Source organism: Microtus oregoni, unplaced genomic scaffold (genome assembly GCF_018167655.1).
Source record: "Microtus oregoni isolate MIOR12 unplaced genomic scaffold, Mior012 000004F_ref0000308, whole genome shotgun sequence".
Classification (NCBI taxonomy): domain Eukaryota; kingdom Metazoa; phylum Chordata; class Mammalia; order Rodentia; family Cricetidae; genus Microtus; species Microtus oregoni.
This window is the reverse complement of record NW_024543063.1, coordinates 12,121,631-12,144,096: the sequence shown is the minus strand read 5'-3', so window position 1 is coordinate 12,144,096 and position 22,466 is coordinate 12,121,631. Positions and strand designations below refer to the sequence as shown.

The following is a 22,466-nucleotide window of genomic DNA, read 5'->3' as shown; positions in this document are numbered from 1 at the left end:
AGTCAATACTACAAAAATGAGGTTGTCATCTTGTCGTGTGTGTTTGTCACTTCTGAGTGGAGTGGGGTTGGGGAAAGAAGAAGAATGTTTCGAGATCACTTCCAAACCTTTAACAACAGAATATTAGAGCAGCCATAACAACTGTTGTCACAGTTTCTTCTCTGTGTGGTCCCTTGAGTTTCCATCTTGTGATGTGTGGATATCTAGCCCCTGTCCAGAAAACACTGGGGATAGGAGAAGGGCAAAAAGACTGTGAAACCTTTGTAGTTTTGAATCTAATATTAGGGCCAATGAGATCGCTCAGTGGGTAAAAGAAGCCTGGGATCTAGAAGGTAGAAGGAGAGAACTGATTCTGACAATTTGTCCTCTGACCTCCTCCACACACATGCTTACACACACACACACACACACACACACACACACACAAATAAGTAAATACATTTAAATCTTAATTTTAATTCTGATGAAGTCGTTCTGGGTAGAAATGACTCTACCTATCCAGCCTGTTATTTCCCTGAACACCGGACAGAAAGCTGTGGCAGCCTGGTCCAATAGAATCTCGGAAAGTCAGATGTCACCTAACAACCTCTATGGCCTTAGGCATATTTCCTTTCTACAAATGGTTTCCTCATACCCCGCCCAGGATTGACAAGTTACTTACCAAGGAAAATGAAGGTAGAGTTCACAAAGGTGTTTAACTGTGGCGGTAGGGCATCCCAGGAATGCCGAGCTGGGTGTGAGAAGCATCAGCTTCATAAAGGGATGGGAGAGTGGGTGGTCTGAACTCTTGTTATCAGCAGGGAGTTTGTCCAGTGTCTGGATTAAGGTTGACTCCTATCTTACCACCTGGAGCCTCGTGGGCACAAGCATCTCTCTCCATAGCTAGGTTGCTGGATGCATTGGAGTGAGGATGATGACTCAGGAATGCTGTGTCTGTCCATTAGTGGGCTGGTGATAATAAATAGCATAGATGCTCAAACCAGTTAATACCTGTTGGGGATGCCATGACACATGCCATCGAGCCACAAACTGTTTTTCTCTGAAGGTGTATTTGTTAGGTAACGTGAGTAACCAACTTCATGCAACCATCAGTGGTTTAACCCAGCAAGGTTCCAGAAGAGCAAGAGACTCTGCTCCACACAGTAATCCAGGAATCCGAGCCCCTCTCACTCTGCAGCTCCATGGTCTTTAGGCTTTTAAGCCTTTTGCGTCTGTCTATAATTAAGCAGGTCCTCCTCTAACACTTTTCCTTCAATGCCTGTTTCCTAAACATTGGCCAGAATCTGTACACATTCACACCAGGGATGTGGCCTTTCCTAATTCAGAAAGGGACAGGAAAGGCAAGTCCTGCCCAGTGGCAGCTATATACGAAGGGACAACCATGGATACTGGCCATCTCTATCACTGCAAGCCCACCCTGCTGAGTAACTTCAAAACATTCTGAGCTGTGATAGTCGGATGAAAGAAAAACACCCTAGTTCCTAACTATCGTCTGTTAAAGCCTCAAGGATTTGAAGAACCCAAATTCTCCATGGATACAGAATACGTCAGTTATTTTTGCATAGCTGTAACCAAAATGTCTGACAGAAACAACCTAAACCAGAGACGCTTGTTTCAGCTTAGGGTGTCAGAGGCTACAGTCCATCCTGGCAGGGGAGACACTGAGGTGGGGTGACTAGCCACTGTAGTGGGAGAGTGCAGTGGAGGCTTGTTCATAAGATGGGAGACAGGGAGCAGGGAAAGCGGGCTGGAAACGGGGGGGGGCACATGCAGCCTTCAAAGCCTCCCTCCCCCATGACCTACTTATGCCAGCCAAGCCCCACCTCCTAATGGCTCCACAACCTTCAAAATAGCACCCCAAGCAGGGGACTGAGGGCCTGCGGGGGACATTTTGGATTTGAACAATAACACAGAGTTTTGGTATGTCTGCCTACACAAACAACTTTTTAAATTTATAATAACATATGTGAAGCACAGCCTGGCTGTGCCTGGGAAGCATGAAGACATCTCTCCGGAGAGCATGAGGTGGCTTTGCCAATCTGGCGTCCCCAGCCGCACCAAAAATAGCTGGTTATATTTACTTATTTATTATCTATGTAAGATGAAATCATGTGATATTTATTGACTAACGATGATAAGACAATCACTAGCATTCATTATGCATTGTGTTCTAAGTGCTGTGAAATGTGCTTCATATACCGTAGGGTTTTTTTTTTTTTAATCTTCTTTACCCCATGCAACTCTATGTTATGGCTGCAATTACAGTGCCAATCCTCCTGATAGGAAAGCCAAGAATAGAGGTGACCCTCACAGAGTGTTTGATGTAGAACACAATTTCACGTTGGCTGCTGTTCAAGCAATACATCACACATTAAAACACATGTTGTGCAAGAGATCTTATCAGTCAGGCTAGTAGAAATTGTATATAAGCATATGGAATTAAAAACAAACTAGTTACCTTCTCCGTAGTCTTTTGAGAGGTGTGCACATGACTTGGAGCATGGAGCAGGAAGGAGCATCAGTCACGGGGCACTGCTCTGGTTTGGATACTCTAGGGTGACGTCCTACTTCATAGACAAACTGTGGGTCATTGAACAAGATGGTTAGCATCCCTGAGCTCAGTTTCCTCTTCTCCAAAACAGAGCTAAGATGGCTCCCCTCATAGGTAAATTTCTGTGACGAATCTTTCATTTTGCAAAGCCCTTTTAGAGTGACAGAACATTGTAAGCACTCAAGAAATACTGACATCATCACCATGACTTTCACCATCACCATAGCCTTCCGCATCACCTCTAAGCATTGATACCACGCAGTGCAGCTGAAGAAGGCCAAGCCTCATGTCCACAGTCAGAGCCCACAGCTTCACAAAGGAACCTTGCAGAAAAAACCCCAACTGCACAGGTCAGTACAGTACAGAAACAAACCCTTCAGTGATACCAGTACCTATTGAGGCTCCAAATTTCTCTCTCCCCCATCCAGTCCGATTGCATAAAGCTCACTTCACCCCCAGGCAGTCCACCGTCTATTCCTTTCTGCGGAAGCGGCTTCTCATAGGTCTGCATTGCCCCTGGGAAGCAGAGGGGCGGCAACGGTTCCCACTCAGAAGCCTCAAGACACACCCTGTACCTTGACCAAAGTCAACCGGACCCATCAGGAGCCTAGCTAGAATGAAAGCTCTGGCAGAAGTCCCATCAAGGGGACACTCCCTTTCAGTGCCCAGGCACTGACAGACACTAAAGTAACGGACATAGAAGAAAAAGGGGCTTCCGTTGTCCCTCACCAAATACTCTTGGCATCTCTTGGCCTTTGATGCTGTATTGCTGGAGTCCTTCACGTCAAAGTGAGTTTGCCCAAGTGAGGCACCTGGGTCAATCCATCGCCACTTCTTTGGGCAGGCCCTCAGGAGAGCATCATGGCCACACTGTGAGAAGCCTGAAGGTAGGTCCTGGAGAAGCCTTAGCAGCTAGTTGCCAATCTGGTATCTCCCAGAAGCAATCCTCTGAGCCCACCAAAGTAGCTGGTCATATTTCTTCTATGTGTGCCTGCTACTTTCTTTAGTGTGAGTTCTAGGACCTGGTCTTTGAGGGGTGAAATCAGGAAGGCAAGTGTTTGAGAGTGGGTGGGGATTCAGGGAGAGACATCAGGTCATACCTCACCACTCTCCGGAAGAGAGGTAGTATTGTAGTTTGAGCGTGGCTATCCCCATAGGCTCCTGTATTTGAACTTTGGAGCCCTAGCTGGTGGTGCTGTATTGGGAGGGTGTGGAACCTTTAGGAGGTGCAGCTTTTCTGGAAGACGTAGGTGGGTCGCTGGAAGAGGGCCTGGAGCATCATAGCCCCGCCTCGCTTCCAGTTGCACCCCCTTACTCCTTGTGGATGCAGTGTGGTGGAGCCCCTTCCTCTCTTAAGCTGCTTCTTGCCAGGTATTTGGTCACAGAAATGAAAAAAACAGTTAATATAGGAAGCCTTCGAGGGAAGGGGTGACTGTGGTGGCGGGAAGGGAGGCCCTGAGGGGGGGTAACTGTGGTGGCGGGAAGGGAGGCCCTGAGGGGAGAGCTGACTCCACGCCTGTAGAGCCAGCTGGTGTCTAGAGCGCCTTTCACACAGCTGTCCTCCATAAACAACGGCCCCTCCTCACAATGGAGAAGGAGAAGGGCTCCACAGAAGAGCAGACGCCTATGGCGACAGGGAGGCAGTGAAGGGGGAAGAAGACATACGTGTGTCCTGCGGTCTTCCCTCCAATGGCCCACTTCACGTAGCCTCAATGGCAATGCCTGCCAAGTGCGGCACTCGGGACCCCTCTCATAAAAACACAAGGAGGGGAACACCAGTTCCAACTTGCTGATGAGAAACTGAGGCCTGCAGTGATCAAATCCCTTGCTGAAGCCACAAGGCTTGCAAGTGGCAGATATACTGCTGCTCTATATAACCTCACTGGCAGGGGACCTGACTCTAAATTGTGGGGACCAATGGTCTTTGGGTCTAGGAAGTGGCCATTTCTAACATTGCCCTATGTTTTGACATCTGTCACATCTGGATAGAGCTTTTTTTTTTCAAATTTACATGTACAAATTTGTACACGCACAAACACACACACACGCCCAAGTACACACATGGTTGTGCACATGATCATTGGCCGGTGTGCACGCATGTGTGTCCTCATGCATGAGGCAGCCAGAGCGTCAATGTCAAGTGTCTTCTTCAATTGTTTCTCCACCTTTTTAGAGACAATGTCTCTCACTGAATCTGGACCCTGCACTTCAGCTATACTGGATGGTCAGTAGGCCCTAGGGAGCCTTCCATGTCTAGGATATATATATATATATATATATATATATATATATATATATATAATGGGGTGTGTGTGTGTGTGTGTGTGTGTGTGTGTGTGTGTGTGTATCCCAGAGCTGGGATCATGGGCATCTGTCGCACGTCTTTTACACGGATGTTGAGAACACAAACTCAGTTCTCCATGCACAGCAAACACTTTACTGTCTCTTCCTCCTCTTTTTGAAAAATAAAAATCTAGCTAGGAGGTGGGGGCACACACCTTTAATATCAGCACTCAGGAGGTAAAGACAGGAGGATCTCTGAGTTCGAGGCCAGCCTGGTCTACAGGGATAAACGTGCTGTCTAGGCAGTACTGCTCATTATAGCCACCATGGGTGTCATCAGAGTCGCCCGAGGCTTCTGTGCGATGCAGATTCTCAAGCCTGGTCCCAGACCGACTGAGTCAGTTCTCCTGGGAACAGAGCCAGGAATCTGTGAGTTACCATGCTCTCTGAGCATTCTGCTATGCACCTACACTTCAAAAGCACCATTTCAGAACTGTCAACAACTTTCACGTCATGTAAGCCAGAACGCTGGCAAGAGATGAGGGTGGGAAGGAGTTTTCTGGATCCCTGAGGGGGTTAGAAGCTTTCCTGTAGACTTCTTGATCAACTTGGCGTGACCTGTTATTGTACACATGGTGGGAAGCAAGGCTGTGCCCCCACCGTACCCAACCCCACGGCAGGGGCTCAGAGACATACAGAGTGGGCACTCGGAAGAGACGGCATGGGGTTAGGTTGTGTCTCTCCACTCACAGGATAAACCTAATGGTCAAAATGTATCAAGGCTGGGAGGCTTTTTAGAGAACTCCTTGTTGTTGCTATGGTTATAGGGTGCGGAGGAGCTGTGCAAGCAGGACTGCCCACTCGTGGTGGTGACCAGCCTTCTTCCATTCCTCATGGTCTAAGCGAAAGGTCACTTCCTTATCTCAGCTGGAGATAGGGATAAGGGGAGAGAGACATGTCTAACAACCTTTAGAACCTATAACCCTGAGAGAAAAGGGCGCCCAAAAGTTGGAGACACATTAGAGAGATGAAATGTCTATTCTTCTGAAGCAGGATTTACCACAAATACAATCACAATTTGGGTACATTGCAAAGACTTGCTCAAGAGCTATTAAATTGCATGGGAAATCCCAGGGAAGGACTCAGTTAGAATTTAATACATTTCTTGCCTCCCTTCCTCCCTCCCTCCCTTTCTTCCTCCTTACATTTTTTTCCTTGTTTGTTTTTGAGTCAGGGTCTCATGAAGCCTATGCTGGTTTCAAACTCTCTGTGTAGCCTGCCATGACCTAAGCTCCCCAGCCTACTGCCTCCACCTGTCACGGCTAGGATTGCAGCCTTGCAACACCACAATGGTTTTCGCCATACTGAGGACCAAACCCTGGGCCCCACAAATCCCTGGAAAGCGTTCTGCTGGGAGAGCGCCATCCCCTCCCCTTCCTTCTCCTACATCCCAAGCGCTTCAGCAATAGTTGTCTGCTCACCAGAGCTCAACCTTTTTCTCCGTCCACTGCCATTTTCTACCCTTCGCCCTTCTTTGCCTCCTTGTTGACTGCTTAGCAGAAGAGCCCGGACTCATCGTCCATGTTTTTAAAAAAAATTCCCCCATGCAGGGAATTAGTAAATATCTTTGTGAAGCAAGAGGCGGGAGGGGCCGGGGGGGATGGAGAATGGGAATGAGGTAGTTTATGTTTTTCCAACTTTTTCCAAATAAGTGTTATCTAGAAAAACAGGTGCACTGCTCCCTGCTCAGCCGCCTATCCGTTAAAATGCTTTAATTACCGCCTGAACACTAGACAGGCAATTAAAAGGCAGTATTCAAACCAAAAATTTAAGGCACCCTCTTCAATCAGAGTAAAATTGTCTGATCGAGGAGCTAATTAAAAATGGAGTGTAGAGATTCCAGCCGGAAATTTTGTCTGGGGCCTCAAAAGCCCCCCGATTCTCTGTCCTCGGGCCCACCCTCCTCTTTAGTAAGTCTCTGTGATGTTCCTGGTGCGACATTGGCTATGGAGACTCAGTCAGAGCCTGTCGCCCGGAGAAAGGCACAAGGCAGCACGCCAACGCTGCGTGTGGGACAAACAGATGAACAAATGACTTTAGTGCCTAGGTATACATCTAAGAGTAAGCAGAAGTAATGGGAGTTGGCAGCCCTGGAGACAGACAGGAAGCCTCAGTGTCCAGCACCCATCACACTGGGTCGGGGTCCACAGGGGTCATTAGGAAATCATGCTCTCTCTAAAGCTCTTGTCTGCGTTCCCCCAGAGCTAGGAACCAGTGTGTCTCTCAGTGAACTCTTGAAAAGGCATAAAGAGAAATGCAATTTGGGGAGCTGTTGGATACTGGAAGAAGTGGCAGAGGTGGCTGCTCTTCCCTCCCTCCCCCCCAGAGTCTGTGTTGAAGCCCAGAAGCTGTGAGGTGTTCCCATGCAGGACTTGGGCTGTTGAGGAGGTGAGGGTAACTAGTCCATATTGCCCCTGTGAGCCAGGTCTTGTCCTGGGGTTTCCATGGCTGCAGGACAAACTCTGTCTGTGTCTCCTGGCCAGTGACACAGATTCAGCCTTCCAACCTCTTCATTCTAAGGACAATCATCCTCTTCTTGTTTTGCTCATTCCTTCCCCTAGCCTCTCTGTGGTGACCCCTGGACAACAGGTCAGCATTAGTGACTTCTCAGTGTGCTTCTCTCATCAAGGCAGCTGTGTTCTGAGGAGACCGCCTCCGTCGTAGCTGTCTCTCTGGTGGGTGCTTTTTCACAGGCTATGGGGCCAAGAAGTAGTGTCCGCAGGCATCTCGCTGCCTGCCACTACACCCATCCACGCTGTCTTTGCTCCTCCCACCCTCAGGAGCTCCAACACTTGGAAATGCATTCCTCTTTACAGTCTTAGCCCTTGGTGCAGCTGGCTGCTGGCTGCCCTGGCTGACCTGCAGGCCTTTCTGCACATCACACACACACACACACACACACACACACTCCCACCATTCCCACCTCGGCATCTTCACACATCAGTATACCGCCTTCTTGGAGGCATCTTGGAAATGTGTGGCTTGTTCTCTCTCTCTCTCTCTCTCTCTCTCTCTCTCTCTCTCTCTCTCTCTCTCTCTCTGTGTGTGTGTGTGTGTGTGTGTTATTTTTTTTCCTTTTATTGAAAGTGGATTTTTTTTCTCATTTAATGTATCTCAATTAAGTTTTTCCCTCACTCTATTCTTCCCCATTCCTCCCCAAGTCCCATCCCATCTGGATCCACCCCTTTCTGTCTCTCATTAGAGAACAAGCTTCTAAAGGATTATAATAAAATATAATAATATGAAAGCTATCACAACAGAGTTGGACAAAACAAACAGAAGGAAAAGAGAAGACAATGACCCACTCATTCGCACACTCAGGGGTTCCATCAAAACACTAGATTGGAAGCCATAATACACACACACACACACACACACACACACACACACACACACACAGGACCCAGGATAGACCTGTGCAGGCCCTGTGTATACCGATTCAGTCTCTGTGAATTCGTATATGCATTGATCCTACTGATTCAAAGAGCTTTGCTTTCTTGGTGTCTTCCACCCCTGTTGGCTCTTTGCACTTCCAGTTTGTGGGGTTCCCTAAGCCCTGAGGGGAGGGACTTGATGAAGAGATCTCATTCAGGCCTGAGCGTTCTGTGTAATGTTTAATTGTGGGTCTCTGCATTTGCTCCCACGCTGCAGGAGGAAGCTACTCTGGTGATAGCTGAGCAGGGCACTGATCATATTTGTCTTTCTGCAGCTGGGATCCCTCCCTCTGGATGATTTCTTTCCGCGTGGTTTGTTTCCCATTGCAGTTTTGGACCCTAGAACTTACATTGAATTCTTTATTGTTTTCCTACAAGTGACTTCCCCGTTTGTTTTTTGTTTGTTTGTTTGTTTTTTGTTTTGTTTTTTTGTTTTGTTTTGGGTTTCTCCGTAGCTTTTGGTTCCTGTCCTGGAACTAGCTCTTCTAGATCAGGCTGGCCTCGAACTCACAGAGATCTGCCTGCCTCTGCCTCCCGAGTGCTGGGATTAAAGGTGTGCGCCACCACCGCCTGGCTCCCCTTTTGTTCTCTATCATTACTTTATCTATTAAGGCAATGGTTGTCAAGCTGTGGGTCATGACCCCTTTGAGAGGTCACATATCAGATACCCTGCATATTAGATGTTAACATTGTGATCCATAACAATAGCAAAAAATATAGCTATGAAGCAGCAATGAAATAATTTTATGGTTGGGGTCACAACACGAGGAACTGTGTTAAGGGTCACAGCACTAGGAAGGTTGAAGCAATGAACATATTAAGGCATTCCATTAATTAAAAACCACACATCAAGCTTTTAATATCATATGAACTTTTCTTCAGGATAAGAAAGGGGGTGCTAAAGCATGCTTGGGAGGTGTATATCAGAGCACTCAGCAAACTGTTTGACTTGCAAGCAGGACGACCCTCAGTGGGTTCTGGGGATGCAAACTTAGGTCATGCGTAGCAAGCACTTGGCCTACTGAGTCATGTCCCCTGCCCTGGTGAGAGATTTCTTGAATCTGATTACAGAAGATGAATAGATGTGACAACGGAAGAAAGAGGGTGGAGTGGTGTAAGAGGGAGAAGCAATAACTATTTCTAGAAGTTGAAAAAGTAAGGAAACATTCTCCCCCAGCCCTTCGGGAAGAGTAGGCCCCAATAGGTGACATCTGCACTTTAGCCCATGAGCCTGACCCCAGAACTGTAAGAGAATGTCTTTATGCCACTTCAGGCCACCTACCACCTTCTGGACACATACTGTGGCAGCCACAGTGAACCAATAGTCACCACCACCATCCAGATCCACATGCCAGCCCTGGGACTATCTACATCTCCGCAAATGGCACCTTCATCACCCAGCTAGGGCAGTTACTCAGATGCTTCCCTGTGCCCAAGGCTCATTTATCAGCAAATCTGTCAGCTCCTCCTACAACCCACAGTCTGCCTCGAAAGGCATCTCCTTCCTCCACTGCGGTGTCCCTAGCACTGGCCACCCGTTTTCAGCTTCAATTAGGGTGTCACTTCCTGCTTAAGTTTAGATTTCTGTTCTTGCCCCTTTTGGAGCACTAGTGAATTTCCTTAAGAGCAAACCCGTCAACGCCATTCCTCCTTCTAAATCCCCTCAGGGGATAACAATTCATACTGGATAAAATCTAAAACACGATCAGAGCTGGAGCTCTGCCCCCCCCCCCATCCTCCTCTCTCTGCCTCTGTGTGCGTGTGCTGTGCTGGGCATGCCGGCCTCAGTGCCATGGCTTTTCTCTTCCCTCTTGCTAAGACGACTCCAAATGCTTACAGTCAAGGGCTATTTAACCCCACTTCATCTTCCTCCCAGCATGTGCCCACACAGGAAAAGAATCTGGTTGGTTTATTTGCATACTTATATGTGCCTCCTCAGTTAAATGTGAGTTCTCTAAGGACAAGACTTCCTGTCTCCGGCCCTGCAGGGTCCCAAGTGCTTTGCAAGGCCTCCAGTTAATGGCCGTTTACCTTGTGTGTGCCTTGTGTGTGGTCTGCTTGGTGTGGCTCGCTTCCACTGGCTCCCACTTCATTTGGCCAATATAACTGCAAGAATGTTCTCTTTGCTAGAGGGATTTGTCTTTCAGGAGCATAGGCTATGCAAAGAGCCAAGGAGTGAAGTTTCAGATGCCATTCAGCAGGATTGGACTGACCACAGGATTTCACTTAGGTTGCCTTTTAAAGGTGCACGACTCATTCAACACCTGCTGGGTGTCGTGAATACATAATACAACGAGGAAAAATATTTACATGATGACTTAACTGAAGAATCTGATTGTGTCAAGCCAAGAAGGGGGCAGGGTGGAGCAGAAGGAGGTGAAGGCACTTCATGCAGATCCTGACTATTTCATGACCTTCTTCCTTCTGGTGACTCACGGAGCCCAGGAACCCAGAAGGGCTCTGGAACCAAGTGGCTTGGAGCTGGAAGGCAAATTTGGGATAAAATCAACACAGTGAAATAGCAGCTTCTCCAGTGCGTGCGTGCGTGTGTGTGTGTGTGTGTGTGTGTGTGTGTGTGTGTAAGTCAAGGAAGTGGTGGCATTTGCCTACAGCCGCTGACCCTCTGTACTTAGCCGTTGTCTTCTCTTCCTGCTAGGTCTCATCATCCACGAAGGACCCTCGGTATATCGCATCTTTAAGCGCTGGCAGGCTGTCAACCAGCAGTGGAAAGTGCTGAACTATGACAAGACAAAGGACTTAGAGGATCAAAAATCAGGAGGCAGGACAAACCTACAGACTTCCTCATCAACCCAAGCCAATATCCCCTCCACGGAAGAGGAGGTAGCCAGCCCCCCGGCCCGTGAGGAGGGCTCCACCAGGGCCGCCAGCCATCCCTCAGACCCTGTGTCCCAACACCACTGTGCTTACACCATTCTGCACATCCTGAGTCACTTGAGACCTCATGAACCGCGGAGCGCGCAGGGCAGCAGCCGAGAACTCGTCATGAGAGTCACCACGGTGTGAACAGAGGCTGGGAGGAAGGCTGAGACAGCACACACCACACCGCAGGAAAGAGGCTGGGCCAGGAGGGGCCCAGGGAGCAGGGATGGGAGGCAGAAATCCAGCAGTGGGTGGTGGGCCTCGGGGGAACCGGAGCAGAGGGGAGCAGAGGGGAGGAGCCTGGAGCAGAGGGGAGCAAAGGGGAGAAGCCTGGAGCAGAGGGGAGCAAAGGCGAGGCTGCCTACTGGAGCCTGTTGGTTTCACAGCAAGGGAAAACCAACACAAACTCCACAACAGTGGGTGGGACAAACGGAACCTGTCCCAAGGAAACACTCCTCCCTGGAGAGTGACAAGTAGCAAGGCACCCAGGAAAGGTTGGGCAGAAAATGGTGGCCAGTACCTGAGGTACCTGATGTACCTGTGGGTGAAAGGGCAACAAAGAGAAAAAGCAAGGCCACCCAGGGAAGGGCTTTTGTAATCCACACTTCTCTCTCAGCCTTGGGTTTGCTCCTCCTTGGGTGATGCTTCCCAGCACTGGGTGCCCCAAGGGAGAGAGTGGGACCTTGTGAGCTTGTACCCCCACCATGCTTGATGAGGGCCTCTGCACTCAAATGGTTTTATGGACCCCGAAGAGATGGTTCAGGAAGGGAGCTGTTGACATGACTGGCCAGAGAGAAGGGGCTGTCTCCTTCAGAGAGAACTTTCCCAGCTGTTACTACAAGTGTCCCTTGAGCTCAAAGGCGGCTGAGGTTTAGAGATGGGTATCTTCTGTTCCTTGTTTGTTTTATGGTGATTTGGTTCAAAGATGTTTACGGGATGGAGGACTCGCACACACACACATGCGTGCATATGTGTGTGTGTGTGTGTGTGTGTGCGCGCGCGTGTGCAGAAGGAAGTATGGACTTCTCGTGAGTATCTGAAGCACATATCTGCTGCTATGGATTAACCTTCAAATGTCAGGCCAGGGACAATTTGCCCCGTTACTGAGCCCTACCCACGGCCAGGATAATGCAGTACCATGTCCTTTTGACCTTGGCATTTACAACGGCAGGCACACACATGCGCATATAGACATACACACATTCGGGCATACACACATACACATGCATACAAACATGCACACATACACATGCACACATACATACAGACACACGCGCGCACACACACATACACATGCATACAAACATGCACACACACGTGCACACATACACACACACATGCACACATACACACACGCATACATACACACACATGCATGCATACGCACACATGCACACACATACACATGCACACATACACACATATACACACACAGATCCTGCTACCTGGTTTTGCAGTATGGGGTAATGCTGGCTTGTGTTATCTCAAGGAAGGGGTGAACACCGATCTAAGTATTCCTGGTGACTTGGCACTGGTACCCTCCTTAAAGAGGCAGTTTGTCTTGTGCTCAGTGCTATGTGCACCTTGGTCCAGCTTGTGTAGCCAGTCAGGGAGCACTGTCTTAGGAGCCCATCTGTGTGATCTGGGATGTGATCCAGGGCCCTGCCAGGCAAGGCCACTGGGTAGTCACCTGCAGAGTTCCTTACTGTCATTGCACAATGGAAACACCATCCTTGGGTATTAAATGGACACTGTCAAGTACTTTTTTAAACTAGTTTTTAGGGTTTTTTAAAACTCTCTGTTATTTGTAATATTCTCTTAAAAGCTTGGAAATAAATTTTCTTTCCCTACCACTTGTGTCCCTTTCCCATGTTTTCTTCTTTTCTCCTTGCCTCCAATGAGAGCCACTGTTCCTGTGCTTTGTCTCCCTTAGCAAGAGTTCAGTGTTTTCATTTCTTCTTTGAGAGTTCAGAAGCCAGGGTAGACAGGCATGCTGCCATCAGCACGTGTCATGCGTGTATTGACACATAGGTACATGTGATGCCTTGTGTAGATGGTGTGCGTATGTGTGTGTATGTGCATGTGTGTGTGTGAAGCAGACATTAGGGCAGACAGGATGCTGCCATCAGTATGCATCCATGCATGTATTGATACATAGGTACACATGGGGCATGTATGTACATGGTGTACATCATGTATGTACATGGTGTACAAACCTACATCAAAACACTGAGATTCCTGGCTTTTTTTTTCTTCTTCTTAGCAAATGGATTCTATCAGGCCAAACCAGGACCACTCTCCAACTTTTCCCAGGTTACAGTCCAAGAGTCCTAAGAAGTATTAGTACCATAAAAATCTTAGGGAGCTCCACCCCAGTGGGTCCATTTCAAAGAAGCTGAGAGACTGTGAGGAGTGGGGGGGTAGGACCAGGTTTCCCTGAACACTTTCCTTTGAGGGTCAGAGAACAGCCTCCAAACCAGGGCCAGGGAAGGCTTGGGCAGATCTCAAGTGCAAAGGTGGCTCCTCCCTTCACCCTGACCGGTCCCTCCTGCCTTGAGACTGACAGCCGGTCAGGCAGCATCACCAGTGGGACACGCAGCACGCATTAGCCATTAGTAATGATAGTCGGAAGAGTAGCCGCTAGCGGGAGGTTCCTTGGCAGGGGAGTACTTTGCCAAGATTACTTCCCAAAGAATCTTACAACCCAGCGACTTAGAAAACATAAAACTAAAATGAAACCCAACACTGCAACTAAGCTGTCCCAGTCGAATGGTTTGAAGGGCTGGGGCTCAGTTGGTTGGGTGCTTGCCTAGATGCACAAAGCCCTGGATTCAATCCCCAGCACTGCATACAGCAGGTACAATTCCACATGTTTGTGTATTCCCAGCTCTCGGGAGATAGAGGAACAGGAGTACAAACTACACAGAGTTCAAGGCCCACCCGGGATACATGCAACACTATTTGAAACAACAACAACAAAAAGTAAAAACAAATAAAGGAAGGGTTGGGGGTCTCAGTGGGGTTCAGAACAGGTCATTTAACCTAAATACTTAAGAAAACTGCGGCTCACTGTTATGTGGATTATCTTCTTTCAAAATAGTGTTCACATGTAGTGGCCTCTGCATATTACCAGAACTAGGAGACTACCGTGTACTCCCTGTGAGTCACAGGGCGCCTCAGTGTCTTATGGTTACTACGGGATTGAAGAATCATCATTCCGATGTGTTGTACTGAAAGAGATTCAACTGATGAGAAACCTCATAGGTTGCTGGACTTTGGGGTGTCTCGGTGCTGCAAGCTCAAGACAGAAAAGCCCCAAGTTGTCTCATTGATTGCTATCCAATCAGGGCCTAAAGCAGGGCCCGGCACATTGTGATGTTCAGTAGATTCTTCTGAAAGAGGAAGGCAGTGCTGGAGAAGAGAGGTACTCCCTACGTCAGTACCCAGTGACATGGTCCCTCTTCTTTCAACATATACTCTGCCTGTCAGGACAATTACAGGGTAGAAAGGAGAAGTCAGATCGGCTTTGCCCAACAGAATGTTAAATTCCTCCTCCCTCAGGGAGTGGGGCTTATAGGTACCATGAACGGGACAAGACGTTACCTAACATCCGAAGATCTTACTATATACACAGGCAGCAAATTAAATGTTTGACATATAGCAATCAGTATTACAACAACCCAGTTAGGTAGTTGTCATTGCTATCTTCGTTCTACAGATGTGGGCACTGAGGCAGAGAGAAGTAACCTGCCCAAGACCACCAATTAGTATTCCTGCCCAGGTAGTCTGGCCGGAAACATAGCTGCCCCACCGTGCTTCCCCAGACAGCTGGGGGCACTGAAGGGAAATTTGCATTCAGTTGGTACAAAGACACCATCACAGCAGAAGTCTGCAAGGGAAAATGTGGAGATTGTGGAAGTTGGGGCTAAACAAAAATAAACATTTTTGTCTCTTCTGGGGCGGGGGGAAATGCAGAATTTATCTAAAAATCAATCCCTGATCTTATCTTGACAATATCGTAGTTGAATGGGAGCTCATATACATTAAGGAATTAAACATGTCTTGGAACTGGGGGATTTTGAAAGGTCAGTGGATGTAGTTAAAACACACTTTCATGAGCAATCGGCTTGGTTTTATGTGGAATCTGAAAAAAAAAATAAATTACCCATCTGGACCTGGATTTTTGACTTTGGTTCCCAAGGACTGACAGAGCGGCAGGCTGAGGTTCCTAGCCACAGTCACACGTCGGAGGGTGCTGCTTATATGAGAGGATTGCTAATCAGCATTCAAAGCCTGCAACTATTATTGATATAACTATAAAATAATTCTCTGGAGAGAATCAGAGATCTGTTGCCACCTTGGAGCACAGAGACGCTAAAGTCACACAAGTGTTTGACTAAAATAATCAGATCACCTCATAGCCCCTAAGTTCCTGCTATTTCTTTGTGCTGTTCTGTGGCCCAGCTAGGTCGCTGAGGGTGGGAGAAAGATTTGATATGACAGTAACCAACCCCTCGGGGTACTGATGTGTTCTCTAAACAGGATTCGCTCTATTGTACAGGAGAGAAGGGAAGGAGAAAAAAAACATATTTTTCACTTTCCCCTCATCATCTCATCTCAAATTACTCCAGTTATTAGTATCAAATGGCCAAGGAGTATCTTACCCATGAGGGTCTGACCCAGTAGCATAGATGTAGTCCTAAAACCTTTTACCCACACGGCCCTCTCTCACTCTTACAGGCAGAATGATGGACAGGGATCTGAAAAGGCTTGTGCGCTGTACACAGTTGAGGGCAACTCTAAGATGGATCAGATGGTAAGGATCTAGGCCTGGCCTCGCTGTGGTTCTGAGCCTAGAGTCTGAGCTGCATTGTCTGGTGCCAGCTGGCAGCTAAGAACACACTGTCCTCCCTCCCCGTCTGACCTCAGACATGCCTAGTGTCCTCTAAAGGCAGCCTGTCTTGGAAGGAGAAGCCACTTGTTTTCTCTTTGCTGGACTTTCAAAAAGTAGACTTTACTTGGTTCTCGAACCTGGACCATTGAGACGCGTTCCCTCCTGTTAAATGCGCCACTACTAACCGCATGCCAGCATGCCCAGTATCACGTCCAGTTCTAAGCCAGAGCTCAGCAGCCGTTTAGGGGAAAGGAGGAGGTGGGGATGAGGAGGGCTTATCATTGCAGAAGGAAGCAGGCCCACCCTTTAAGCTTCAGATGAAAAAAATCCTAAACTCAAGAGACTCTTCAGTGCCCTCGGGGTTGCTTCCTAATCTGGTGCTCTGCTGACCAAGTTAGCGAGGAAAAGGTGGAACCTGGCCCGTGGCACCGAGGTACAGAACACTGCTGTGGCTCTAGACCCCTCAGGGTCCTCACTGTGGAAAGGGGGCAATCTGTCTTTGTATCTATTAAACAAGAAAGTCATTGCCCAAGATCTGTGTCTAGCAATGGTTTCCTTTCTCAACAGAGAAATAATAGAAGTCACTAACTACACTGTGTTTTCCTTCTGCCTAGCTCTATTGCCAACGTCTTAAGTAATCTTCTTGCCCAAATCGGCCACAAAAGTTGGAGACTCTAGTATCTCCTGCTCTTGGGTGAGGAAAGGGAGGTGTGGCAGGGGTGGTGGTTACAGCCATGCAACTGGACTGTAGAACTGGAGTTCACACCTCAGCTGGTTGGCACCTTACACCCAGCTACAAACACTGCATTACACTGCCACTGGAGAAGTGGCCTGTAAACATTCCAAATGCAAGCATCTCCAGCAGCTGGATGCCTCCGGATGCCATTTACCTGTATGCCATCCGGCTGAGCTCAGGTCAGCTCCAACCTGACACCTTCACCAGGATTTCTATCAGCCAAACCCTAAATAACTTCCCGCTCACCCCCTCCTCCAAATCTAGAATCTCCTAAGCTTGGAATTTCATTATTTTTATTCTAGCGATTTCTTTATCTGCACCTCATGTTAAGCCCAGATATTAGGTTTGATTCTCACCCACCTTGATTCTCCCTTCTACCCTAAATATTGCCACTTACAGTTATAGTTAACAGTTTGACTGGAAACTGGAGGGCAACTTAAAGTTTATTCCCATGAGAACCTGGTGAGAAACAGCTATGATGTGAATGAAATGTAACCACTGTCCAGAGTCCCGGTGCCTGGTTCCTAGACCTGAGTCAGAGGCGCCGAGGTTCTCACAAAAGAGCCTGCCCCACAAGCTTACCCTTACTGGCTGTAAGTCGGGATGCCAACAGTACTCCTCTCCCAAGAAATTTGCTGTTTAAAAGCAAATGATACTTAAGCATGAGGAGCGATTGTGTAAGTGGCAGGGTTCCAGTTATCTTCCTTTACCCCGAGAATGACAGCCACGCATGTGTGTAGCACACAGACGCACACACAGGAAGAAACACAGGCAAACAGATGCATCCGCGGGACAGTGCCCTGAGGCAAGGCCTGCGCCTGGACAGCCTTGTGCTGTTACGCAGGACACCAGGACATTCGGGCTACAGTGGAGAGGGCCAGAGAGTTCCTGAGGTCGCTGATGTCACTAGGCAGAAAGAACCGTCTTGTCTAAAAGCTGGATTTGGGACATCGCCTCCTTTGTCCCATCCAGTGGCTATTCCAAAGGATGGCTTTGGAGAGCGAACCCCTTGCATCCTACAGTAAAGGATGCTGTGTCTTTTCCAGGAAAAGGTGTGGTATGCCCAGAACTGCCACTGTGGTTCATGCCAAGCATGGTGAGCCTCTGCCTGCCTAGTGAACCATAGTGACGATCCTCAAAAGGTTCAGGACCGAGGTACTGTCTTCAAATCATTTCATGGACACCTACTGTTTTTGTCTATCTCTTACTCAAAAAAACTCATTCCCACAGCAAATCTACACCCTGTGGTTTTGATAGGGGTGAGCTCCTACAAACAATCAAGTCACGGAAGAGAAACTGTGATCCAAGCTGGTACAATTAAAGTATCTTAAATAAATCAATGGATTTGCCTATCTTGGGGAATTGGTTCAGAAATGGGCATATAATCAAAGTTAGCCCAACTCTTCCCCAGGATCAATCTATCAAAGCTGGGGGATCCACTGCTCCCCCCTACAAGAGTTGCCAGGGGGAGTCCTTATTTCAGGAACATGGAACCCATCATTTGACGCCACGTGGAAAAAACTTCTCTTCAAAACAAAGTCCTATAGAGTCACACAGAGCTAATGGAAATGAGCTGGCGCCGGCTCTCCTGGACTTGGATGGCACTAGCCAGGAACTCCATTTTGCTTACAGTTGCCTGAAGTGGGCTGATGTTACAACTGAAAACCCACTATGAAATACAATGGTCTCCAGCAATCCCAATACAAAGCTTTGGTTTAAACTCGTGGGATGTTTGTTCAGAGGCCATAGGAATCGGAGATCGCCTCCCTCTCTGGTGTAAGGGCTCAAGCTGGCTTCGTTCAGCATTTACAACTGGGTTAGTCTCCAGTCTCCTTATGAAGCTTCTCAAAGTTAACCAGAAACATAAACACACATTCTGAGAGTATCTTTTTAATTTTTTTTTCAAGATTGTATTAGGGGAGGCCGGGCGGTGGTGGCGCACGCCTTTAATCCCAGCACTCGGGAGGCAGAGGCAGGCAGATCTCTGTGAGTTCGAGACCAGCCTGGTCTACAAGAGCTAGTTCCAGGACAGGCTCCAAAACCACAGAGAAACCCTGTCTCGAAAAAACAAAAACAAAAAACAAACAAACAACAAAAAAAAAGATTGTATTAGGGGAGATGATGAAAGGGCCCCAAGGGGAAACCAGAGAGACCTACGAGTATAACTGATTAAAGGGCTCAGGAGGGGTGGAGGCCAGGGGTCAGAATACCAGGAAATACTCTGAAAGTAAGACCTCCATTTACACTCCTGGTACTGACCACAGGATGTCCTTACACTCCAGGTACTGACCACGGCATGTCCTTACACTCCAGGTACTGACCACAATGGCTTGTCCTTACACTCCTGGTACTGACCACAATGGCTTGTCCTGACACTCTGGGTACTGACCACGGCATGTCCTTACACTCCAGGTACTGACCACAATGGCATGTCCTTGACACTCCTGGTACTGACCATGGCATGTCCTTACACTCCTGGTACTGACCACAATGGCATGTCCTTACACTCCTGGTACTGACCACAATGGCTTGTCCTGACACTCTGGGTACTGACCACGGTATGTCCTTACACTCCAGGTACTGACCACAATGGCATGTCCTTACACTCAGGCCTTGGGTCATTTTGCTTATTCAGAAACACAACCTATGGGACATTATTCACAGTGCTTATGTTTGGAGAAAAATGAAACCCAAATTTTATATTCACATTGTGCATTTGCAAACACCCAAGCTACTTGACTATTGACCACATTGTTCTTATCATATTAAGAAGGAACCATGATGCTCGGGCGTGGAAGCAACCAGAACTGGGTCAGAATCCTTTGCATTTTGATGTCTGGTTTTCTCATTTTGAAAATAAAGAGTTTGCTGCTAGAACTTTTGTAAATCTCATAGATAATACATACAAACTTGACAGGGAATAATGGCTTAAATTACCATTTTATTATATCATTACCATAGCATATAAAAAAAAAAAGGTTAAAGCAGATGTGGATACCCGGTACTGAAATCCAACTGACCTTAAGTTTTCATTCAGCCACATGTTACAGATGCCCAGCCAGGAGGAGTTACACAGTAAAGGCTTATTTTTTCAGTTATAATGAGCTGTCCAGAGTAGGCACCTTCTGGCTCAGTCTTGTTGCCACTAGCAATAGGTTTTGCCACTAATAATCAAAGTTCTTTCTGTCTGTCTGCTCTGTCGTCTTTAGCATGCTGGTCTGTCACCTGCGTCTGTCACCTCACAACACCAGGTGGTCTAGTAAAGAAGAGGACCCGGCTCCAGTCACTTCCCTCCTTCACATCAGGAAAACCTAGAGCTTTCTCAGAACCAATGTCTGGATGTTTCCTTTGTATCATTTCAATAAGAAACGCATCACAAGGCCATTGTTAGGGACTGCAAAAGTGATTGTTTACCCTGCTACAGCTCCGCTACAGAACACATCAAGATAGCAACAGATGGGCAGGGATTTGGACAGGCCAGCTGGGAGCATCTTCTCCACACTGTGAGTACGAAGATAAATCAGCGTGCTAATTCTGAGGGCCATTCGCTAGTATTCTATAAAGTGCACATATCCTCAACCCTTCATTTCTTTGGAACACCACTGAGAGACAGCAGCAGGTGTTGCACTTACAAACAGTTTGAGAAACAAGGACGGGCCGGGTGTCACTGTGACAATGCCACCACTTGGAAAGGACCCAAACGTTGATGCACACAGAAGTGAGGAAATGTCACAAACACAAAGGGACTGACAGAGACAGACCTAAAACTTTTATTGACTGGATCATGTAACATACGAGACGATGTGCATGATGGTTACATATTTGTGGAACAAGAACAAAATGCTGACACCTACTATCTTAGTTACTTTTCTATTGCTGTGATAAAACACCATGACCAAGGTGACTTATAAAAGAAGGGGTTGGTAGCTTACAGTTCAAGAGGGCTAGGCATCCATGGCCATTGTGGCGGGGAGCATGGCAGCAGGCTTGGCATGGGAGCAGCAGCTGAGAGATCACATTTAGATCCACAACCAGAAAGCTGAGCTTACACTGGAAATGGTTTGAGTGTTCTGGAACCTCAAATCCCACCCCTGCCACACACCTTCCCAATCCTTCCCACACGGCTCCACCAATCTGAGGATCAAGTACATGAGCCTAGGGGAGACATTCTCATTCAAACCGCCGCCACACCTGGTTTTTACACTTCAGCATGGCATACTCTAAGAGACCATAAGGAGATAGCCAAACTGATGAGAGCTCGTCATTTCTGAGAGACCGTGAGTCTGAGGAGCATGAAAGGGGAACTTTATGCTTGTGGGGTTTGTACTTTTGTTTGCATTTTCACAACAGAAATGAATCTGTGCAGCGTTTACATGATGTTTTATACTGCAGGGTATCTGGGGGTAAGAGGCGAGCACTGGAAACTGTGAGTGGGGGCTGGAGAAGTGGCTCAGTAATCCAGAGTACATCTGGCCCTCATAGAGGACCTAAATTTTGCACGCAGCAACTCTTGCCAGCCACCTGTAATTCCAGCTCCAGGGAATTTGACACCCGGGGCCTTTGGGGGCACCTGCGCTCACATACACATAAATTCTCATACACACAATTAAAAATAAAAACTAAATATTCTTAGAAAGCAGGTATCAAATGGGGCATGGTGGGGCACATCTACAATTCCGCCACGCAGAAGTTGCCAATCTGCAGCAACCTGAGATCCAATACAGAGACCCTGTTTACACGCATACACACACTCTTGCACATTCATACATGCACACTCACACATACATACACACACCACAGGGTGCTGTATTTCCGTGTTTTGAGAGACCTAGCTTATCTTGTCTTGTTTCAATGGTGGCTCACTCAGAAGCCCGTAGCAGGACGATTGACACGGCCTGCGAGCAGCCTGGGCTACATGGTGAGCTCCAGGAAAGCTGCGCGCGCTATAGATGCTGTCTCAAAACAGACCGAAGTCAGGGCTGGAGAGATGGCTTCATGGCTACTCTTCCAAAGGACCTGGATTTTACTCCCAGCACCCACAGAGGTCCATAACCATCTACAACTCCAGTTCCAGGGGATCCCGATGTCCTCTTCTGGTCTCCATGATATGCATAAGATAATAAAAACACTTTATTTTTAAAATGATGCTCTGATGGAAGTTAAGTTTGAGAGCAATGAAATTTGCATTTGGGAGTTTATCTACAGCCCAATGGAGGGCTGAGGCAAGAAAACAGGTCTCAAGTTATGGGAGCAGCCTTCAAATCTTCTGCTAGCCCTTGAGCATCCAGCCAGAGTTTTGTAGATCAGCCTCTGGGGCCACCCGGAATTTGTCCTTTGTCCTGCAGCCTGTCTGCTCAGGAGACACTGTGTGCCTCGGCAGTCCGGCCCCTGAGACCAGCTAGCCCCACTCCGTGTGCCCAGAAGCCCCAGACATACAAACTGGCCGGGCTTCTGTCTGCTTACATTGCTTCTTCTCCCTCCTCTCTCCTCCCACCTTCCAGCCCTTCTAGGCAAGGGCTCTATTTAAACAGTAACTGATGGCACATTGCTGTCTGATGCCAGTGCCTCATCCCATGCCCGCTCCAGCCCACAGTCTGCAGGACCCTCTGGGCCCTGCTAATAGGCGCC

General features: G+C 47.9%; 1 protein-coding gene across 1 annotated transcript in view; it reads left to right on the top strand.

Moving 5' to 3' along the window:
• The window catches only part of Marchf4 (membrane associated ring-CH-type finger 4), a 123,569-nt gene extending 111,086 nt beyond the window's left edge, over nucleotides 1-12,483 (top strand). Inside the window, exon 4 of the mRNA XM_041650747.1 lies at nucleotides 10,985-12,483. Within this exon, the coding sequence (XP_041506681.1) occupies nucleotides 10,985-11,352 (368 nt within the window). The 3' untranslated portion in view covers nucleotides 11,353-12,483. The remainder of the gene's footprint in view (nucleotides 1-10,984) is intronic.
• The last annotated feature ends 9,983 nt before the right edge of the window (nucleotides 12,484-22,466 follow it).